The sequence below is a fragment of the Nilaparvata lugens genome, chromosome 5 (genome assembly GCF_014356525.2).
Source record: "Nilaparvata lugens isolate BPH chromosome 5, ASM1435652v1, whole genome shotgun sequence".
NCBI lineage: Eukaryota > Metazoa > Arthropoda > Insecta > Hemiptera > Delphacidae > Nilaparvata > Nilaparvata lugens.
In genome coordinates, this window is record NC_052508.1 from 62,124,378 (window position 1) to 62,143,547 (window position 19,170).

The 19,170-nt window shown below is 34.0% G+C and overlaps 2 protein-coding genes across 2 annotated transcripts in view; one reads left to right on the top strand and one right to left on the bottom strand.

The window, feature by feature from the left end:
* Positions 1-19,170, bottom strand: part of LOC111052831 (methyltransferase-like protein 9) — a 223,320-nt gene that overhangs the window by 30,464 nt on the left and 173,686 nt on the right. The gene's annotated exons all lie outside the window — the stretch shown is intronic.
* Positions 3,091-8,423, top strand: LOC120351474. The gene is made up of 2 exons (XM_039429006.1): positions 3,091-3,106; positions 3,878-8,423. Exon 2 carries the CDS (start codon positions 4,797-4,799, stop codon positions 8,346-8,348), a length of 3,552 nt encoding a protein of 1,183 aa, XP_039284940.1. The 5' UTR covers positions 3,091-3,106; positions 3,878-4,796; the 3' UTR covers positions 8,349-8,423.

Sequence of the window (19,170 nt, forward strand, 5' to 3'; positions counted from 1 at the left end):
ACCCGCTAGGTACTCTAGGTGAGAACTCGTATATAATATGTTTCTGTTTGCCCTCGAAGTAACTCCCACAGGCTATATTGCACTCAACTACAATAGAGTTAATATTTGTTATGCTAACTAAATGCTGAGAATAATACCATTTATTCGGTTGTAATATAACATTATCAAAACCAAGCATTTTTCCTATTGAAGTAGATGATGTAAAGTCAATAGGCTTATCAGAACGAATTTCGAGCTTCATAGTATTCGTGTTAGCTCTTATATTAAGTTTCTTTTCGTCACTATTCAATTTACTCTTTAAAGCTAATATAATGTCATCAACTTCATATGCACCCGTATCAAGATCAATTAATTTATCACCATATTTGAAGCTAGAATTTTTACCTTTTATAACATTTGCAATGCTATTGTAAGTACAGAAATTAATCAATCCAATTTCCCATTCTTTATTTTTATCCAAATCGAGAATTTCTTGTAAATGTTCATAGAGATCACTTGATCTAGATCGTAATGTAATAACAACCATCTTATATGTTTTCGGTATAAATACTGGATTACAACTGGTTCGCAAAAAACAAGAGCATAAGGTGACCACATATATTTGTATGTAATGGTTGCATGTGCTCAACATTGTAAAAGATATTTACACCTGTTTCTTTTTTCCAATATTTATTCAATTCATAAGGCGGTTGTAAATTACCAATTGGATCAAAATAGTAAACATTTGATCCACGTTTCTTATAACCAACCCAGTGTGTACCATGTCCGGATTGAGTGTCTAAATTAACAATACAATTCTCATTTTTTAGAATTTTATTAGGTAATGTATCTATCATGTATACACCTCGTAGGGGAATTTGTAATAATTTACACCATTTTATTAGATCGTGATTGGACAATTCACCATCGATATTCATTTTTTCACCTTCTTTGTCGTTCTACGTTTTTTAACTCTTTTTTTCTTTGGGAATAAACTTACACCATATGGTGAGGAGGAGGAGGATGTGGGGTTGGGCCCAATCAAAATACGACCACCTCTCGAGATTGGAGGGTACGGTTTCAAATAGTAACCTTTACCTGCAATATGCTGTTTCAACTGAGCAATAGCTTTTTTCCTTATCGAGCTGCTATGAGTTTTCACTATGCTCTTCTTCTTCTTCTTCTTTCTCAATCCACCGCCAAATGCTGCTTTAGCTTTCATCACGTTTGTTACAAGATAACTAAGTGCTCTTTCACTTAAAGATGATTTTGGATTCTTGAATATTTCCCACGCTGTGTTTGCAAGAGCTCTGTCTGCAATCGCACGCGACTTATTATCACTATTTTGAGTGTATGCTATATCATGTACCTTACAGGCCCTATCTAATGAATTTATACCTTGATCCCCTCTCATTAACCTCTCATTAACCTTCGTGCCAGGTCCGCACCACTGGTAACCCCCCGGGAGGTGAATTTCAGGTGATGCATTTATTAATTTATTTATAATAGTTGATGTAATGTCCCCCGCAGTACCCGCTATACCTTTGACAATTTTGCTAGCCGAAGACAAGATTCCTTTACCTCGTTTCCTAGAAGATAACTTTCTTCTACATACCATTTTTCATTACCTTTCAACTCAATAGTTGAACACCGACTGAGGTTAATTAATCAAACACTTAACCTCAATCGAGAGACAAAGAAATTGTCTCACTATATGCTTTATATATTACTACAAAGTTGGTATGTTTTAATCAATAGGGAATACAATTTTCTATCATCATGATGTGTCTTATTAACACACTTGTTAAGTATGTTGTAAGTTTTGTAGAAATTGCAAAGAATTGAACGTTCATCAATCATAAATCTATACCAATGTCTTAGACTAACATCGAGAGAAGCATCTGATGAATTGACACATGATTTGATATAAGATAATGTATGATTTCTTACTAGCTGTGATTCCTGCATCAATTGAGGTGTTTCCAAATCCCTAATCTTATTTCGTACATTTTGTATAGATTCCAATATTCTCTTACTATCATTTTGCATTGAATCATATTTTTTCAAAGCAATATGGAAAAGTAATAGCATATTCACACAACATATTATAAAGAGAAGAACAAATAAAACTCTCCATACGATTATCTTCATTGTACAACTTCTCCATTCAAGTGTTGTAAGCATACTGATAAAAATAGATTGTTATACCTATAGTGAGTGTATAGCGCAAACAGAAGGAGGAGGAGAATCTCGCAACAAGGTCAAGAGTGGCATGCGCGTGTGCGCAGCAGCAGCAACTATAAAATAGCTTCTCTTGTGAGCGAACACTCATTGACTGTACTATTCTACATTCATTGAGTGTTCAGTTACAAGTGGATCTATTCTTGCGTGAACTATTCTACATCTTCTTCTTTGACACAACAAACAGGTGAGAATTAAGAACAATTTTTTAAAAACAATATTACAATTTATTATCAAACACTACAATATTTACATTATATACTACTTGTGAAACATATAACCACTACATGCTATGAGAATAAGATTGTTAAATTTTAACAATCTTAATATCGCTCCATGTAGCGGTTATATGCTTCACTACTATTCCTAAATTTTTACAGTTAGAATTGAATTTTACAACTTTAGCAGGTGAAATTATTGAAGAAAATCTCTGAGGCAGGTATACCTCAGAGATTTTCTTCGTAGATGCAATATTAATTTTTAAAATAATTCTTCTACCGTGATGGTTCGTTTCCTCCCGTACTGCGATTATACCATGTGGAACATCCTCCGCCAGCTCACGGAGAGGTACCCACGGTTTTGGTGTAGGTTTATTGATTAGTGTGATGAAGTCCTCATCATCATCATCATCCCGTGCGGATGCCTCCTCCAGTAGCGGAGCCATGGAGGTGTTCTCAGACATATGTTTCTGTTAAATGAAAATCTATGATTAGTAACTTTATTATAATTTGTTTCAGATTATCAACTACTTGTGATCAACAGAGTATTGTCATAATCTCAACTTGATATCATCAGATTGACAAGACATTCTCTACTTGTGATCAACAGATTATTGTCATAATCTCAACTTGATATCATCGGATTGACAAGACATTCTCTACACAAAGTGAGTAATATCAGTTATTGAAATAATATTTCTTGCAGAATCCAATAGTGAATCAAATTAATAAGCAAACTCTTTCACTGCAACAAATAACTATCAACTGAATCAGTAATTTTCTTATCACTTCAATATTATAGCAAAAAATGCATCATAATAATGAAATCAAAATATTCATCTTATTCAATTTTTGACTGAACTACTAGTAAGGTTGATCAGTTCAAAAATAAAATTATACACATCTTAACTGAACTCTAATCATTTAATATCACATTGTGCATTGTACAAAGACATCTATTGGAAATTAGTTTTTTCTCACTTATTAGATAGTAGCATGCATTCAACCTAATCACTTCAAATAATTATATTTCTTGATTTCATAAAACAATTTATGCTCAATTCAAATGAATATTCATGTAGTCGAATATACATCTTAACTGAACTCTAATCATTTAATATCACATTGTGCATTGTACAAAGACATCTATTGGAAATTAGTTTTTTCTCATTTATTAGATACGTACTGAACTACTAGTAAGCTTGATCAGTTCAAAAATAAAATTATACACATCTTAACTGAACTCTAATCATTTAATATCACATTGTGCATTGTACAAAGACATCTATTGGAAATTAGTTTTTTCTCACTTATTAGATAGTAGCATGCATTCAACCTAATCTCCTCATTAATTTTCATAATTAACATCACATGTTGACTTGCTAAATTTCTTCTCAATATTATTATTGTGATTTTCATTATGTTCGTTGATTTCACAGAGTTCGAGACTGCATAATCACTCCAGTCTTCGAGGAGGAAAGACGTGTGAAGAACTAGTGTAAGCAGAGAGAGACAGTACAGCACATCATTCATTGCATGTAAGTATGATACAATTCTTTATTTTTCTAATCATGATTTTTCAGAAGTTACTTCTTTCCTGATACTACTACTACAATGCACTTAGGAATCACTAATATCTCGATTACAACAGAGTGCATATTGTACAATATCCAGCTTGTTTTCCCACAGCATCTTCTTTTTCATCATTTGTTGTTTCTTTTCCATTATAGCTCATCTTTTTATATATACAAAATGGAACATGTATCACTTTTTCATAAGGATTTTCAATAATATATTTGCAATATACACATTGCAGATATGATTTCTCATGTAAAAAGTATCCATTTATTGCAAAATAGTCTGCTCTATTAATAAATACCGAGTGCTTGAATGGTTCTGGACGATGGAAAGTTAAAACTCGTTCTTCATATTGCCGTAGAATATTATTATCGAAATTCTCCTCTTCACATGAAATATTATCTTGTTTGCGCCATCCACAATTTGGACTACATCGTTCATGTTCCTTACTAGGATCGTCTGTTGGCAACCAATTTTCTAAATATACTGAACAAAACACACATTGAACAACGTCAGGTGCTCGCACAAATTTAAAACCCTGTTTAGCCATATTTTGAGGTGACAACAGACTCGATTCTAATTTCCATCGATTATCAAATGTTAATAACCTCAATCGTTCGTGCATGAAAATCTGATCCTGTGAGAGCATTTTTTGCACTGTACTTGCAGCTTGTTAAATCACAACTGATTTTTAGATTAATGTTTACTTGTTTTTATATCTAATTCTGTGCCATAGTAATATATTCTTTGTTTGTTTTCAGTAACCCGCTAGTAGCAGAGATGGAGCATAGCAGAGAACACAGAGTTGGAGGGGTGAGTTCGCGAGCAATTCGCCATCGCATTTCCTTCGAAAACGTAGCACCTGACATTGAAAATGTGCTTCAAAACTCGAAAACTCGTGTTTTCGAGATAATAAGAGAACATGCTGCACGTTTCGAAGGAAATGTCAAATGGTTTTTAGTATTAAATGTATTATTGTATAAGATGGTAGTTTTAGAATCAGAGGAATCCGAAGCTGTTTCATCCATTGTGAATCTTCATAGCTACTCGGCCATAGGCATGAATGTCTTGGAGAGTTATGACGAATTGAATGAACAATTTATGTTAGCAGTTAGGAAAATTTTAAGTTCATTCGATAACTTTGTTCGATTTGGGAGTGGGTGGGTGTTGAAGAAGATTGACTCGCTTGATGTAAATGTGATTAGATATAATCCAATGTACACAAGCAGTTATATTCAAACACCCCACTTCATCAAGAATAAGAAATGTGTTATCAATATCAAAAATTTTTCTGATAAAAAGTGTTTTCTGTGGAGTGTTCTAGCCTATTTTCACCAGAAACCGAATAACAGTCACTTAACGGTGAAATATTTGAGCAAATTTGCTCACAGGCTGAACACTCGCGGAGTTAATTTCCCAACCACCGATCGCGACATAAAGAAATTTGAAATTCTCAATACAGACATCGCAATTCATGTTATCGCCTATGATAACAAAAAGTTTTTCCCCTATCGAACAAGCATATTCCGTACGCGTAAATACCAAATTAATCTTTTAATGTTGAAAGGCGATGCAGGAAAAACTCATTTTTGTTTAATTAACACCGCGAACGGGAAAAACGGATTGTCGCGTCTTCTTTCTCACCTTTCGAAAGCTAAAGCACAAGTAGATGTTTGCAATTTCTGTTTTCACAGATTTACATCAGACAAAAGAGTAAACCGGGATGGGAAAGCAAATTTGATGAGACATCTAGAGCTTTGTTCAAAGTTCCAGTCTCAGAGAACTTCATACCCAAAACGTGGTGAGACAATCAAATTTAGAAAACTCGGTTCGACTTTGAAGAAAAAGTATACAATCTACGCGGATTTGGAAACATTTGTTGTGAATATGGATGATAATGAATCTGAGGATGTACCTATTACCAGAAGTTACACCAAGAAAACGGCGCGTCATATTCCATGCGGGTATTGTTTCGTTGTAATTGATGTGAATGGGGATATCGCGTACGGGCCAGTACTCTATAGATCGAGTAATATCAATGAAAAGATCATGGAGAAATTTCTCAAGGAAATAATCGAAGTGGGCGATTTATTGAGTGCAGATATAAAATGTGAAATTCCGATGGAGCATTTAAGTGAACGTCAGCAACGCGAATTTCAAAACGCTGATAAGTGCGGCCTTTGCGATGAAGTTTTTACCGAAACAGACACAAAGGTACGCCATCATGCACATGAAAATGGAAAGTTTTTGTGTGCTGCTCATGTGTCGTGTAATTTAAATACTCGAACTGACGATACGATTAGCTGTTACTTCCATAATTTTAGTGGATTTGACAGTCATTTTATTCTAAAAGCTCTCGGAAAATGTAAAAAAGAAATTTCCTGTATCGCCAATACATCAGAAAGATTTTTGACATTGACAGTGGGAAAAATCAAGTTTTTAGATTCATATAAATTTATGAATGAATCTTTAGAAGTATTAGTGCGCAACTTGGTAGATAGTACAGATATGGAATCGAAGTTCAAACGACTGTTTTCAGTATTTAATGACCCCGATCTCGAACAAAGGCAACTATTGTTGAAAAAAGGAGTATATCCCTATTCGTACATATCTTGCCCTGAAAAATTCGCTGAGACTTCTCTCCCTCCGATAGAATGTTTTTATAATGATCTTAACGATACACCCCTCTCCCCCAAAGAATATGAGCATGCACAAAGAGTGTTCTCAACATTCAAGTTGAAATCTCTCGGCGAGTATCATGATTTCTATCTGTGCCTAGACGTCATGCTATTAGTTGAGGTTTTCGAAGAAATGAGGTCAACGCTTTTTAGGTCATATGGCCTCGATGTGACTCATTTTCTTTCGCTTGCTCATTACACTTGGAATTGTATGTTAAAGTTCACCCGGGTTGAACTCCAATTGATTAGCGATCCTGATATACATCTATTGTTTGAATCAGGAATGCGCGGTGGTGTTTCGTTTATTGGCAAGCGTTATTGCGAAGCCAATAACAAACACATCCCTGACACATACGATCCCACAAAACCAAGTAACTATTTGCTTTATATAGATTGTAATTCTTTGTATGCGCACTCTATGAATCAATTCTTACCTTATGGAAATTTCAAGTTCCTCTCAGAGGAAGAAATCCATGCTCTTGACTTTACAAATTTGGAGAGTGAATCAGAAACTGGTTATGTAATTGAATGTGATCTCAAGTACCCACAGGAGTTACATGATATGCATGCCAATTTCCCCCTCGCCCCCCTTCATCAAATTCCTCCTAGTGAATTGTTCTCCGAGTACCAAACCAATGAGAACGGTCAAACTCTGACTAAAAAACTCATGAACACGCTTTTTGATCGAGAGAGGTACATTGTTCATTACATGAATTTGAAACTGTACCTTCAACTCGGATTGCAATTAACAAAGGTACATCGAGTCATTAGCTTTTCCCAATCGCCTTGGTTGAAGAACTACATTGAGTTCAATACCTGTAATAGGCAAGCCGCGAAAAATAAATTTGAAGTGTCCTTCTTTAAACAGATGAGTAACTTATGCTATGGAAAATCGATAGAGGGAAATCGAGATAAATGTAATGTTCAAATTATCACAGACGTCAAGCGTCTAGATAAGTACATTTCAAATCCCCTATGTAAACGCTGGCAGATAATAAGCTCGGATGTGATTGCGGTTTTCTCGCGAAAGTTGGAACTAAAAATGAATAAGCCAATCTATTCAGGTTTCTGCATTCTGGATTTGAGTAAACTGCACATGTATGATTTTTTCTATTGTAAATTGCAAAAAATCATACCATGGCAACGCATCCAGCTCTGTATGACTGATACAGATAGCTTCCTCTTATCATTGGAGACACCCGACGTCTACCAACTGATAAGAGAAAATCTAGAATTGTTTGACACTTCAAATTACCCAGCTGAGCACGAATGCTTCTCCAATGAGAGGAATAAAGTTGTAGGGAAATTTAAGGATGAGGCAGCTTCATTTCCTTTAAAATCTTTTCTGGGATTACGGGCGAAATTATATTCATATCTTGTAAATAATGAGAAGGAGGAAACTGTAAATAAGTGTGTGGCAAAAGGTGTGAAGACACATGTGAAAAATAGAAAACTTAGTTTTGACTTGTATAAAAAATGCTTGATTGAACGATGCCAACATATAGAAAAATGTAATATGTTGAGATCCTTCAATCATAACATGCATCAAATTGAATGCGCAAAGGTTTGTTTAAGCCCGTTCGATGACAAACGCTTTATTGCAGAGAACGGAATCGATACATTACCATTCGGTCACTACAAAATAGCAAACTGATGGCACAGATCAGTGTGTGTGTAACAAGCTAGTGACCAACACATCGAATTCTGTTTCAAGCGTGTCTTCACACAAAGAAGAAGAATGAGTAATATTAGAGCAAAATTAGCAGCAGAGCTTCACTCTGCTGCACGTGTAAATTACCCCACACGCAGATATGAGTTGAAGAATGAGAACGATTTATATCAATCAGATCTGATTGAGATGGGTAGCTTATCTAAATTCAATAAAGGATATCGTTATATTTTAGTTGTTATTAATTGTTTTACTAAGTACGCTTATTGTATACCTTTAAAGAATAAGACTGCACAAAGTGTTTATAATGCACTCGAACCCATTATTTGTAAGAATAGACATATGCGTTTTTTCCAGACAGATGGAGGGAAGGAGTATTTTAATAAGCATGTGAAAGATTTGTTAGATAAGTATAATATCAAGCATTATTCTGTTTTTACTGATAAGAAAGCTAGTATCGCTGAGAGATTTAATCGTACAATAAAATCAAAAATATATCGATCTTTAACTGAACGTGGGAGTAAAAACTGGGTTAATAACTTACAAAATATTGTAGATGATTATAACAATACAGTACACAGTAGCATTGGAATGCGACCTAAAGATGTAACTAAAAAACATCGTAAACGTGTTTTAGAATCACTAAACTCTGCATTTAATAGACGATTCAAATTAAAAGTGTTGAAACCAAAATATAAGCTAGGTGATATTGTGAGAATTTCTAAAAAGAAACAGATATTTGATAAAAAATATCTAATGAATTGGTCATCCGAATATTTCCGAATTGTGAGCATACATCCCACAAGACCTATCACTTACTCATTAGAAGATCTTAGTGGTGAGATAATACAGGGTAGGTTTTATCAAGAAGAAATTAAAAAAACGCATTTGAATGAATCTGAAAGAAATGTTTATTTGATAGAAAAAATATTGAGACAAGATAAGGATAAGTTGCTTGTGAAATGGATTGGATTTCCACAACCATCATTCATAAATCGAGAGAACTTATTAGAGTAAATAATAATTAGAGTAAGATCACATGGTATAATTTTATCGAATCACATATGTTGTAAATAATTAGAGTAAGATCATATATGATGTAAATAATGTACATTATCTATCCACATTTGTTGTAAATAATTAGAGTAAGATCATATGATGTAAAGTAAATAATTAGAGTAAGATCATATATATGATGTAAATAATGTACATTATCTATCCACATTTGTTGTAAATAATTAGAGTAAGATCATATGATGTAAATAATGTACATTATCTATCCACATCTGTTGTAATATTCTTTACATTGTGTGTTTTTTAAATAAAAACAACTTGAATTGAATGTTGGCTCTTTCATTTCTCATTTTGTCATAGAGAAGTGCTAGTAGCATGTGGCACAAGGTGACTATATGTTGAATGGGTGAGTACATCTAGTCACCTAGAAACGCTTCATTACCGAGTGAACCAGACACATGAAACAGTTCTGTTTGTATATCTCACTTTCTCAACATGAACAAACTCGACATTGTAAATTTCGATAAGTTAATTGCACAAGAGGAAAAGCCTGTATGGTGTAAGAATGGAACATTGATACCGCATAACGCTAGAATTCTCATTGTAGGCCCGTCTGCATGTGGTAAAACGAATTTATTGTTCAACTTGATTTTTTCCAAAAATGGATTGAGATTTAAACATATTTATTTAAATACTAAAAGCCAATATCAAGATAAGTACTTGTTTTTAAGAAAAGTCTTTTCAAAAATGAAAGGTATTGAATTTCATGTCAATGATATTCCTGAGAGAATTCTCCACCCCAATAAATTGAAAAAATTTTCTCTCGCCATATTCGATGATTTACAACTTAGTCACACACCTCAAATAAGAGATTATTTTACTATGGGTAGACATCGTAATATTGATACAGCATATTTAATTCAAAGTTATGGTGCAACACAAAAACATTTCACCAGAGATAATGCAAATATGATTGTTATATTCAAAATTGATCAATTATCACTCAAATTAATACATAGAGACTATGTGGGTGAAGATATTTGCTTCAGAGATTTCAGTAAATTGTGTTCAAATGTGTGGAATTCTAAGAAGCATAGTTTTCTTACTATTATGACCGAATGTACAGCTAATAGTGGAAAATATAGAGAGGGTCTGGATAACTTTATTGACATTCAGTAGAGAGTGAGTAGCAGTGAAAGAATGAGGATGTCTCGTAGAAGACAAAACGCTAGTGTTGCTCTAATCGATAAGATTAAGAAATTGAGGAAAGTTATTAGAGATAAACATAGAAGCATTGTACATTTTGAAAAGCAATCTGACAATTACAGAGAAAAACTTTTTAAACCGATTATCACACCTTTAGTTGAAATGGGGAAAACTAAATCTTCTCTCCACTCTGATCAGAGTTTTATACCAAAAAAGGAGGAACAAGAAGAAGAAGAAGACGAAAGTATGGAATTGGGAGAAAAACATGATGATGAAACAATAGAAGTTGCATCACCATCAGCAGCTGAAAAAGATCTAAGCATGAACGAATCAAGTATATTTAATTCAACTAGGCTTGAGAGTGATACAAGCGCTAACATAAAGAAGATAAAGAATCAAGTGCTTGCACAATATTTGTATACATTTCATAGTGAAAAATGGATAACTCGATTCCTTATGGAATTTCCTACGATTCTGACCGAAAATTATATTTTATGGGTGAGATGGTTGTTAGCTTTGATAACTACTTCTTTTATATTGATAACGAAAAATTCCGAATTACACATGGACTATTAGAACTGTTATTTGCGCAAAGACCGAATTCATATCTCTTTGATGAAAAAGATCTAAATAAATACAAGAAGATTTTATCAATAACAAAAGTTCATTTGGATAGACGAGGATATGTGAAACGTAACAGTGGTGTAAAGTCTCGCTTAATTCAAATGCTGTTTCCTGTTAAAAAAACAAGTAAGAGAGGTTCTGGCTTATTGAAATTTGCAAAAAATACTTCTAGCAATAGAATTTACCAATATTATGACAACTATGACGAATTGGTTCAGAGACTTCATTTATTAAAATCATCAGAACTTGCCGGGCACTCAGCTCATGATGTTGAGATCGCATCAATTATAGAAGAATTGCGTGAAGGTAAAATTATTGTTTAGTTGCAGAATGAGCGTGCACAGATTCGGAGGTAAAAGCGAGAGAGTCGCTGCGAAAAAAGACATTGTATGGAATGAACCAGATCTTACCAGTTTTAGTGAGAGAATAATACAGGCAATTAATCAACAGGGTGTTAGTGAATCTCTACATTCGTATTTAGATTCGCAATTATCTAATATAGTTAAGAATATTGGATTGAACAAGATCGAAAAGGAACACATCTTCAGTACATTACAACAGTTATCTGACACTATCGATAGGGGACTTAAAGAGAAATCTATCAATTTGGAGAATTCTCTTCATGATCTCAAATCAACAACAGAGATATTCAGATCACACTTGAATACGATCAACGATAATAAAGTTGACAAGAATTATTTGGATGAGAAATTGAAAGTTATCTCAGACAAGATTAAAGATTTGCAAGTATTAGATAGAAATTATCTGAATACTAGATTGAAACAGCTTAGCACAGAACTTTTTACTAGAGTAAATGAAACTCATTCATTATCTGTTGATAAGGAATATTTGGATAAAACTGTGCGGGCATTGAATAACATTGTTATAACAAAACAAGAGTTAGAAGATCGATTATCTGCAATGACTAATACGATAAAGACAAATCTTATGGAGGGGATTGAACAATTTGTTTCAAAAAACGATTTGAATACATTGCTAACTACGTTTAGCGAAACTTATGTATTGAAAAATGATCTGAGTAGTGAAATGCAAGCATTTATTAAGAAAGATGAATTACAAGCTACACTCAAATCAATTCGTGAGGAAATAGCAACTTCAATTAAAAATACAGAGAATGATGAAGTGACAAGATTACAATGTTCGGCTACATTCAACGATTATCTCACATTATTTATTCACCGAATAGCATACCAAATAGTGCGAAATTATGCGAAAGTTAGTTTCAATATGAATTGGATAGAAGCGAAATCTCATAATTTGACAGAAGATCAAGTAGGTGATTTAATAACTGATAAGATGGGTCTCTCAATCTACGGCGATGTTCTAAAACCCTAAAGTTAGGATCATATCAATCTTTAACCGATTTTCACTATGCAAATTGCTTGGGAGAAATAGCTACATTCTATTTCAATCTTCACATGCATTTTTCCAAGCTGAAACAAGAGTATGTACGTGTTAATGTACGAATTAGAACAGAGATGCATTCGTCCTTGTGAACTCTGCAAAAACGTGCCGATACTCGAGTATTGAATTAGAGCGGAACTGCATTTGTCCTTGTAAGCTATGTGAACTGAAATTGCAAACGTGACAATAGTGACGTATTGAATTAGAGCACAACAGCAATCGTGCTTGTATGCTCTCTGAAGTGAAATTTTGAAACATGTTAATCATCAGGTAAGAGCAGAATTGGTGCGTAATGATAACGCTCAAGCTTGTCTCACGCTAAGCAATCGTTGCTACATAGTGTTGTGAAAACTACAACAAGAAATGACAATGTTTTTCAGTTTGATAATATGTTAAGAATGTAAGATTTGGTGAGAATGATTTATATCAATATAGATTCAGAAAAGAACTTTGAATTCACTATTATTCTTCCAAAGAATATTCGTTTCACTTAAATCTCCCAGTGTTCATTGTGTGTACAACTCGTTGTCAAGATTATGTTTCAGTTAAATTTGAGAGTAAGATATTCATTTCACAAGAAGTTCGTTTCACTTAAATCTCCCAGTGTTCATTGTGTGTACAACTCGTTGTCAAGATTATGTTTCAGTTAAATTTGAGAGTAAGATATTCATTTCACAAGAAGTTCGTTTCACTTAAATCTGACAGTGTTCGTTGTATTTACAACCCATTGACAAGAACATGTTTCAGTTAAGTTCGTTTCACTTGAATCTGTCAGTAGATTACCTCTCTCTCACACACATATCTCTCGCTCTCTACTATTAATCATCAAATAGACTATGACTAAATGTAATTGAGCATGACTAAATGTAATTAGCCATGACTATATTAACTAGAGCATGACAAGAGAGAGAGAGAGAGTATCATCTTCCTCTCCTTCTATCTATGACTAAATGTAATTGAGCATGACTAAATGTAATTAGCCATAACTATATTAACTAGAGCATGACAAGAGAGAGAGAGAGAGTATCATCTTCCTCTCCTTCTTCTTCTCCTTCTTCTTCTCCTTCTTCTTCTCCTTCTTCTTCTCCTTCTTCTTCTCCTTCTTCTTCTCCTTCTTCTTCTCCTTCTTCTTCCTCTTCTTCTAGAGAGAGAGAGAGAGAGAGAGAGAGAGGTTCTTCTAAGGGGGCGGGGGAGGTGCGGCAGGAGCGGGGGAGGTGCGGCAGGAGCGGGGGAGGTGCGGGGAAGGTAGGATGGGTGCGGGGGGAGGGGGGAGGGGGGGTAAAGTCGCAAAAAAGTCTCGCAAAATCCGCGTTACCGCTACTATCAATTTTTGAGAAAGCTATTCAATTTCCTAAATAATGACAAAAATGCTTTATTAGATGTCGACTTGTTTTTAAGGTCGTTCAATTTGTGTGATTTATTAAATGTTTCACTATTTCCTCTAATTATTAAGTATTCGGTATTATTATTGCTGCTTTCATCCAAACCCCTCAGCTGTGGTGTTGAACGCCTGTCATTGGTCAAAACTGGATGTGCCCATCGCAGGCGAAGCATTTATGCTGCAGCTTGTTTTGTCTGAGCCAATAAGAGTCTTCCACGTTGATTGGTGAACCAACTACCAATCATATGGCTGCATTCATGGTTAGCTATAATTTGCTACTCCATGTTTGAGTTTTTCATTTACTAGAGAGTAATAATGATGTCAAAACCTAAACTATTTTCTCAGATTTTCAATATAAAAATTATATTATAAAACTAATTCATTTCATTTCAATCCTTTCTTCTATTCTACTTATCAATGCCGGCCAGGATAGTCGAGTCGACTAAGGCGTTGCACCCTTCAGTCTGCTAGTGCTACCTGGTCGCGGGTTCGAATCCCGCCGAACCCTATCAAATAGGCATGGACGTTTGATCATCTCATAAATCACCCTCGCACTTCCCATTACCAACGCACAAGCAAAATAGCTCATGTGGACATCATCCGCAATAAAAATAAGTGCCAAATTTATGATTCACACTCAAATTATAAAGTTCTTTTTTCGACATGAATTTATTGATCTATCAAGAACTGCTATGTTTCATCGAATTTTTGAAATGAAATGTTCCTTTTTTCTGTAAAGAGTGAAAACAAGATTCAAAATTACAATAGAAAAATGTATGAATATTTGAAAACTCAACATCAATTATGCTTTTTCATAAGAACTGGATAACGAGATGAAATATTATAAAGATGAACCATACAACTACACAACCCAACCACCAAAATCACAACTCAACTTACCCAACTAACTCAACTATAAATCCCAAATCACAACTCCAATTTGTCTCAACACGTCTCTGACACATCAAAAGAACCCTTCCTACTTCGGAAGCTGCCTCAATTAATCTATTAAAGACGTCTCCCACTCATTCAAACCGTCTACAACTGATAGCTACATCTCTATCATACTATCAACACTGTAACTGTATATTACACACATATACATGAACAAAAACAGTGCTAGAGTCACCCGTCTTGTCCTTGATATCTGTAAATGTACGTATTTATATATCTATAGTAAATAAGTTCTATATTCACCCATTTATCAAGATCTCTATATACTAGGCCTACTTCGTATGTTTAAAAGTTTACTGTTGTCGCGTATATTTATATAGCTATTTAATTTTCCATATACCTAAATGAAGATGTGAGCAAAGTGCCTACTATATCTATAGTGAGCTACATTAAAAACTGTCAGCATTCCTTATGAATAACATTGATGCCATCCCATTCAACCAACGCTGTCAGTAAGAAATGAATCTCACAATATTTGTACTACGTTGTCGGCTATAAGGTTGTATTGTATAAATCTATTAAATGCTCCATATGTACGTATCAATGGCGTGCTTAATATATCTATGTGTTTGGAGCGGAAATGCCTCATATAATCCTTGCACTGGTTGCTTGATCAGGCTTCACTCTCAATCAACTGCTCCCAAATCACAGGCCTCTCCACTGCCATCACGATCGTCTTTAGTCGCTCATTTTGTTGATTAATCTGTTAAGAGTCCTTTGACAAATCTGTTATGAGACTTGTTCTGGGAGCGGGTGAGCATTTTGTAGAAGGCTGTTTTGTTGAAGTTTTTTTTTATCATAGTGTAGACTAGGTATCTTTTTTATTCGGATTTCCACTACTATTAACCTTTTCATGATTGAGAGCTGAAGCCAAAGATAACGTAAAAGCGTCTGATTTTTCTGTTAGAAATTTTTAGTTATCATTACTAAGATTCCTTTTTTTTGTTGAGGATGATACACACATTAGACCTATGCTCATGTGTAGAGCATGGAAAGGATGAGCTATAGATAAATGTACAGAATTATTCGATAGGTGTTTCCTTTTTACTAGTAGTTCTGTGAACAGTAGACCTCGCACAGTATTCTCATCCACAAGTACGTGATGTCACCTGTTTTAAATGTAAACAAACTCATTTCACGTTTGAATTTGTATTCCATAATTCATCCAGTTCCGTGATAATCTTTCCATCTGATGAAAATTAATTTTTTACAATAAAAAATATTATAATTTCTTCTCCATTATTAAGTTAATTTGATTATTTTTAACACCTATTAAATTAGTTTTTCAAATGTGAGAATACTTGATACTGATGGACACGCATAATAATATCATGACTGCAAAACAAAACATTGAAACCAAAGACCTTAAAGATGCATACCTCATTATTTTCTTTGGTCTTTAATTCATACTATAGACCTTATAGAAATACAGAAATAGACTGACTTCTCCAGACATCTGTGTAATCTGATTGTCACCTGATTGATTATTATGAATAATTCTATAGTCTGATTAATCCTATCTTCAGAGTAGATGATATTTTATATAGTGATATCAGAGTTTGGAGGAATTACTTTCCTTTTCATATTATCCTTAAAATGCGAAATTTCAAAAAACCCTTTGTATACAATCATCGACGCGCAGTTGAAAAAGGAATATTTCTGCCAATTCTCATAGAATTCTATCAACGCGTTTGGTCGTAATTGCGTTACATATATACAGACAGACATAAGAAAATCCGAGTTAAAACATAGCCCTCACTACGTTCGGTCAATTATTGATTTCTATTTGAATTCTGAACTGCCTCTTAGTTCTAGTCATTTAAGGAATTTTAAATCTTGGTAGAGCTTACTTCATATAGCCAACTCTTCCAACGGGACTATTGACAGCACAACCGTTCTTTTGACAAAACATCCGTTTTCATGTTGAAAATTTAAATTATATGGAGCAAATAAATCACAATTTAAATAGCGATTTATGAAGTAGAATTACCTACATGAATAAGGGTTGGTATTCTATAATATAATAGAGGAAAGAATTGGCCTATAAACGTACGGGATAGGAAATGACGCATCATCACGTCTGAACTACTGAACTGATTAACTTGAAATTTTGCATTTAGATTTTTAATTTACCGAGGATGATTATTCAATTCAATTCAATTCAATTTCTTTATTCCAATACAAAAACAATGTACAATATAGAACAGAATAATAATTATGGAATAATTATTTCCCCGCATGGACTGTTGATCCGTGCGCGGGGAAAGAGTACACAATCTATACAGGCAATACAAGTGCAAAAAAAACAGTCAATAATTTATATTGATTCTGGCTTAACCTATAAATAAGAAAAAAAATATGTTAAATCCTGTAATGTACAAAATACAAACTGTATGTATGATGATTCACACAGCACAAGTACAGCACAATTAGATGCCTATTTTCAATTCTTCAAGATTTCATTACGTCAAGTTTTCAATTAGACCCTTACGGAGCATGAGTAACCTGCTAGTATTCTTCAATTGAATTACAGTGAATGTCTGGTTCTTACCAAATATATGAATATTCTAGTTAGATTTACAAACTAAACTAAACTAAAACTATTATGATATGGAATGATAATTTTTTTGATATCCAGGTGCGTTATTGAGAAAATGAATAGAAAAAATCTAGGCTTGGGTTATTCAAAAGGTGATATGATGAGATTCATTTTAAAACTACCAGAGCATTCCTTATACATTTGATAGGATAGCATCACCGCTTCCCATTCAACAACACTGACAGTTTGACGTCAGTGTTACTGACGTAACATTATTTACGTCATAGTTCTGTTAACATGTTAATGTTCTGTTAACATTATTAACAGAATTACCTATGTAAATGTCCATTCTACCACGTCAGATTGGTAGAATGATAATCAAAATTAACCAAGAGGAATTATTAAGGATCATCTTCTTCTTTCTCAAGATCAACGTGTAAGCCGAACTGATCTTCGAATAAATGAGTCAATCATTTAGAAAACAAGTATCATTTGGAAAACTATAACTTTCAACACATTATAGTCAATCGATTTCCAAATTTTCTGAGAACTCAACAATATCATTTGGAAAACCATTACTTTCAATAAATTATAGTCAACTGGTATTTGAAGCTCATTCAAAATCCTCATATTCCTCCATTTGATGTTCAAAATCTTGAACGACTCTTCTATCAACTATCAATAGAATGGAGCTTCACGATTATGACCGAGCAGACAATGTGTGAGCAATTGATTTCAAGTGAGGAGCATGGAGGAGGTAGACAGACATTCACTGTTGAGAGTTCAGGAAACAGAACAGCTTCCAGATTTCACCGATAGATGTCGCTAGTAGCGGTGAAATAGCTGCCACAAAGCTGGTTTGAAGGTGCAGTTTACCAGCAGAAAGCGCTGGTTATATTATCTTTATGGTTATGGTTTATGCTACCACAAATTTGAAGCATTTGTATAATCAAATCACAAAATAGTGATGTGCTTTTTTGCTGTGAAGGATGAGAACAGCTAAAGTTTTGCAACTTTTCCCTCTGATTTGTTGAGGTCTATGAAGCCTATGTAATCGACTTTTTACAGCAAACAATCTTGTACATCTAGGCCCGGTTGCACAACAGCCGGTTAAATTTTAACCGTGATTAATTTCACGAGAACCAATCAGAGAAGGCCTTTTTGATGAGACGGCTTCTCTGATTGGTTCTCGTAGAATTAATCACGGTTAAAATTTAACCGGCTGTTGTGCAACCAGCACCTACTATTTCAAACTTTTCCCAAAACTATTTCCTAAAAGGAATGGATGATCTCAGATTCATTTCGTTGATCACAAATATTCCACTCTAGAATTACAATTAGAAATTAAATACGACTTGATTACTGAAAATGAAGCATTCAAAGTGTTGATTTTGAAAATTTTCTAAAAGTAGCTACTTTTCAATGAGAAGAAGCCTTTTCATCCCTAGTGAACAAATAAATCGGGAATGTCAATATAAAAATGGATTGATGATCCATGGGATTCGATAGATTCTAAAAGTTCTCGGACAAAAGACATACAGTATATTTGAGGCCGTCAAAAACTGTCAAACTAGTTTTTGTCTTTCACCTAGGTTTCCAAGATGTGCTTGTAGATCCTATTTTGAGAACATTTCTAGATGTATTTGTAGATCTTATTTCAAGAA

Excerpts from the sequence above, each read along its gene's own strand:
- LOC120351474 (XM_039429006.1), top strand. The coding sequence starts at position 4,797 with ATGGAGCATAGCAGAGAACACAGAGTTGGAGGGGTGAGTTCGCGAGCA.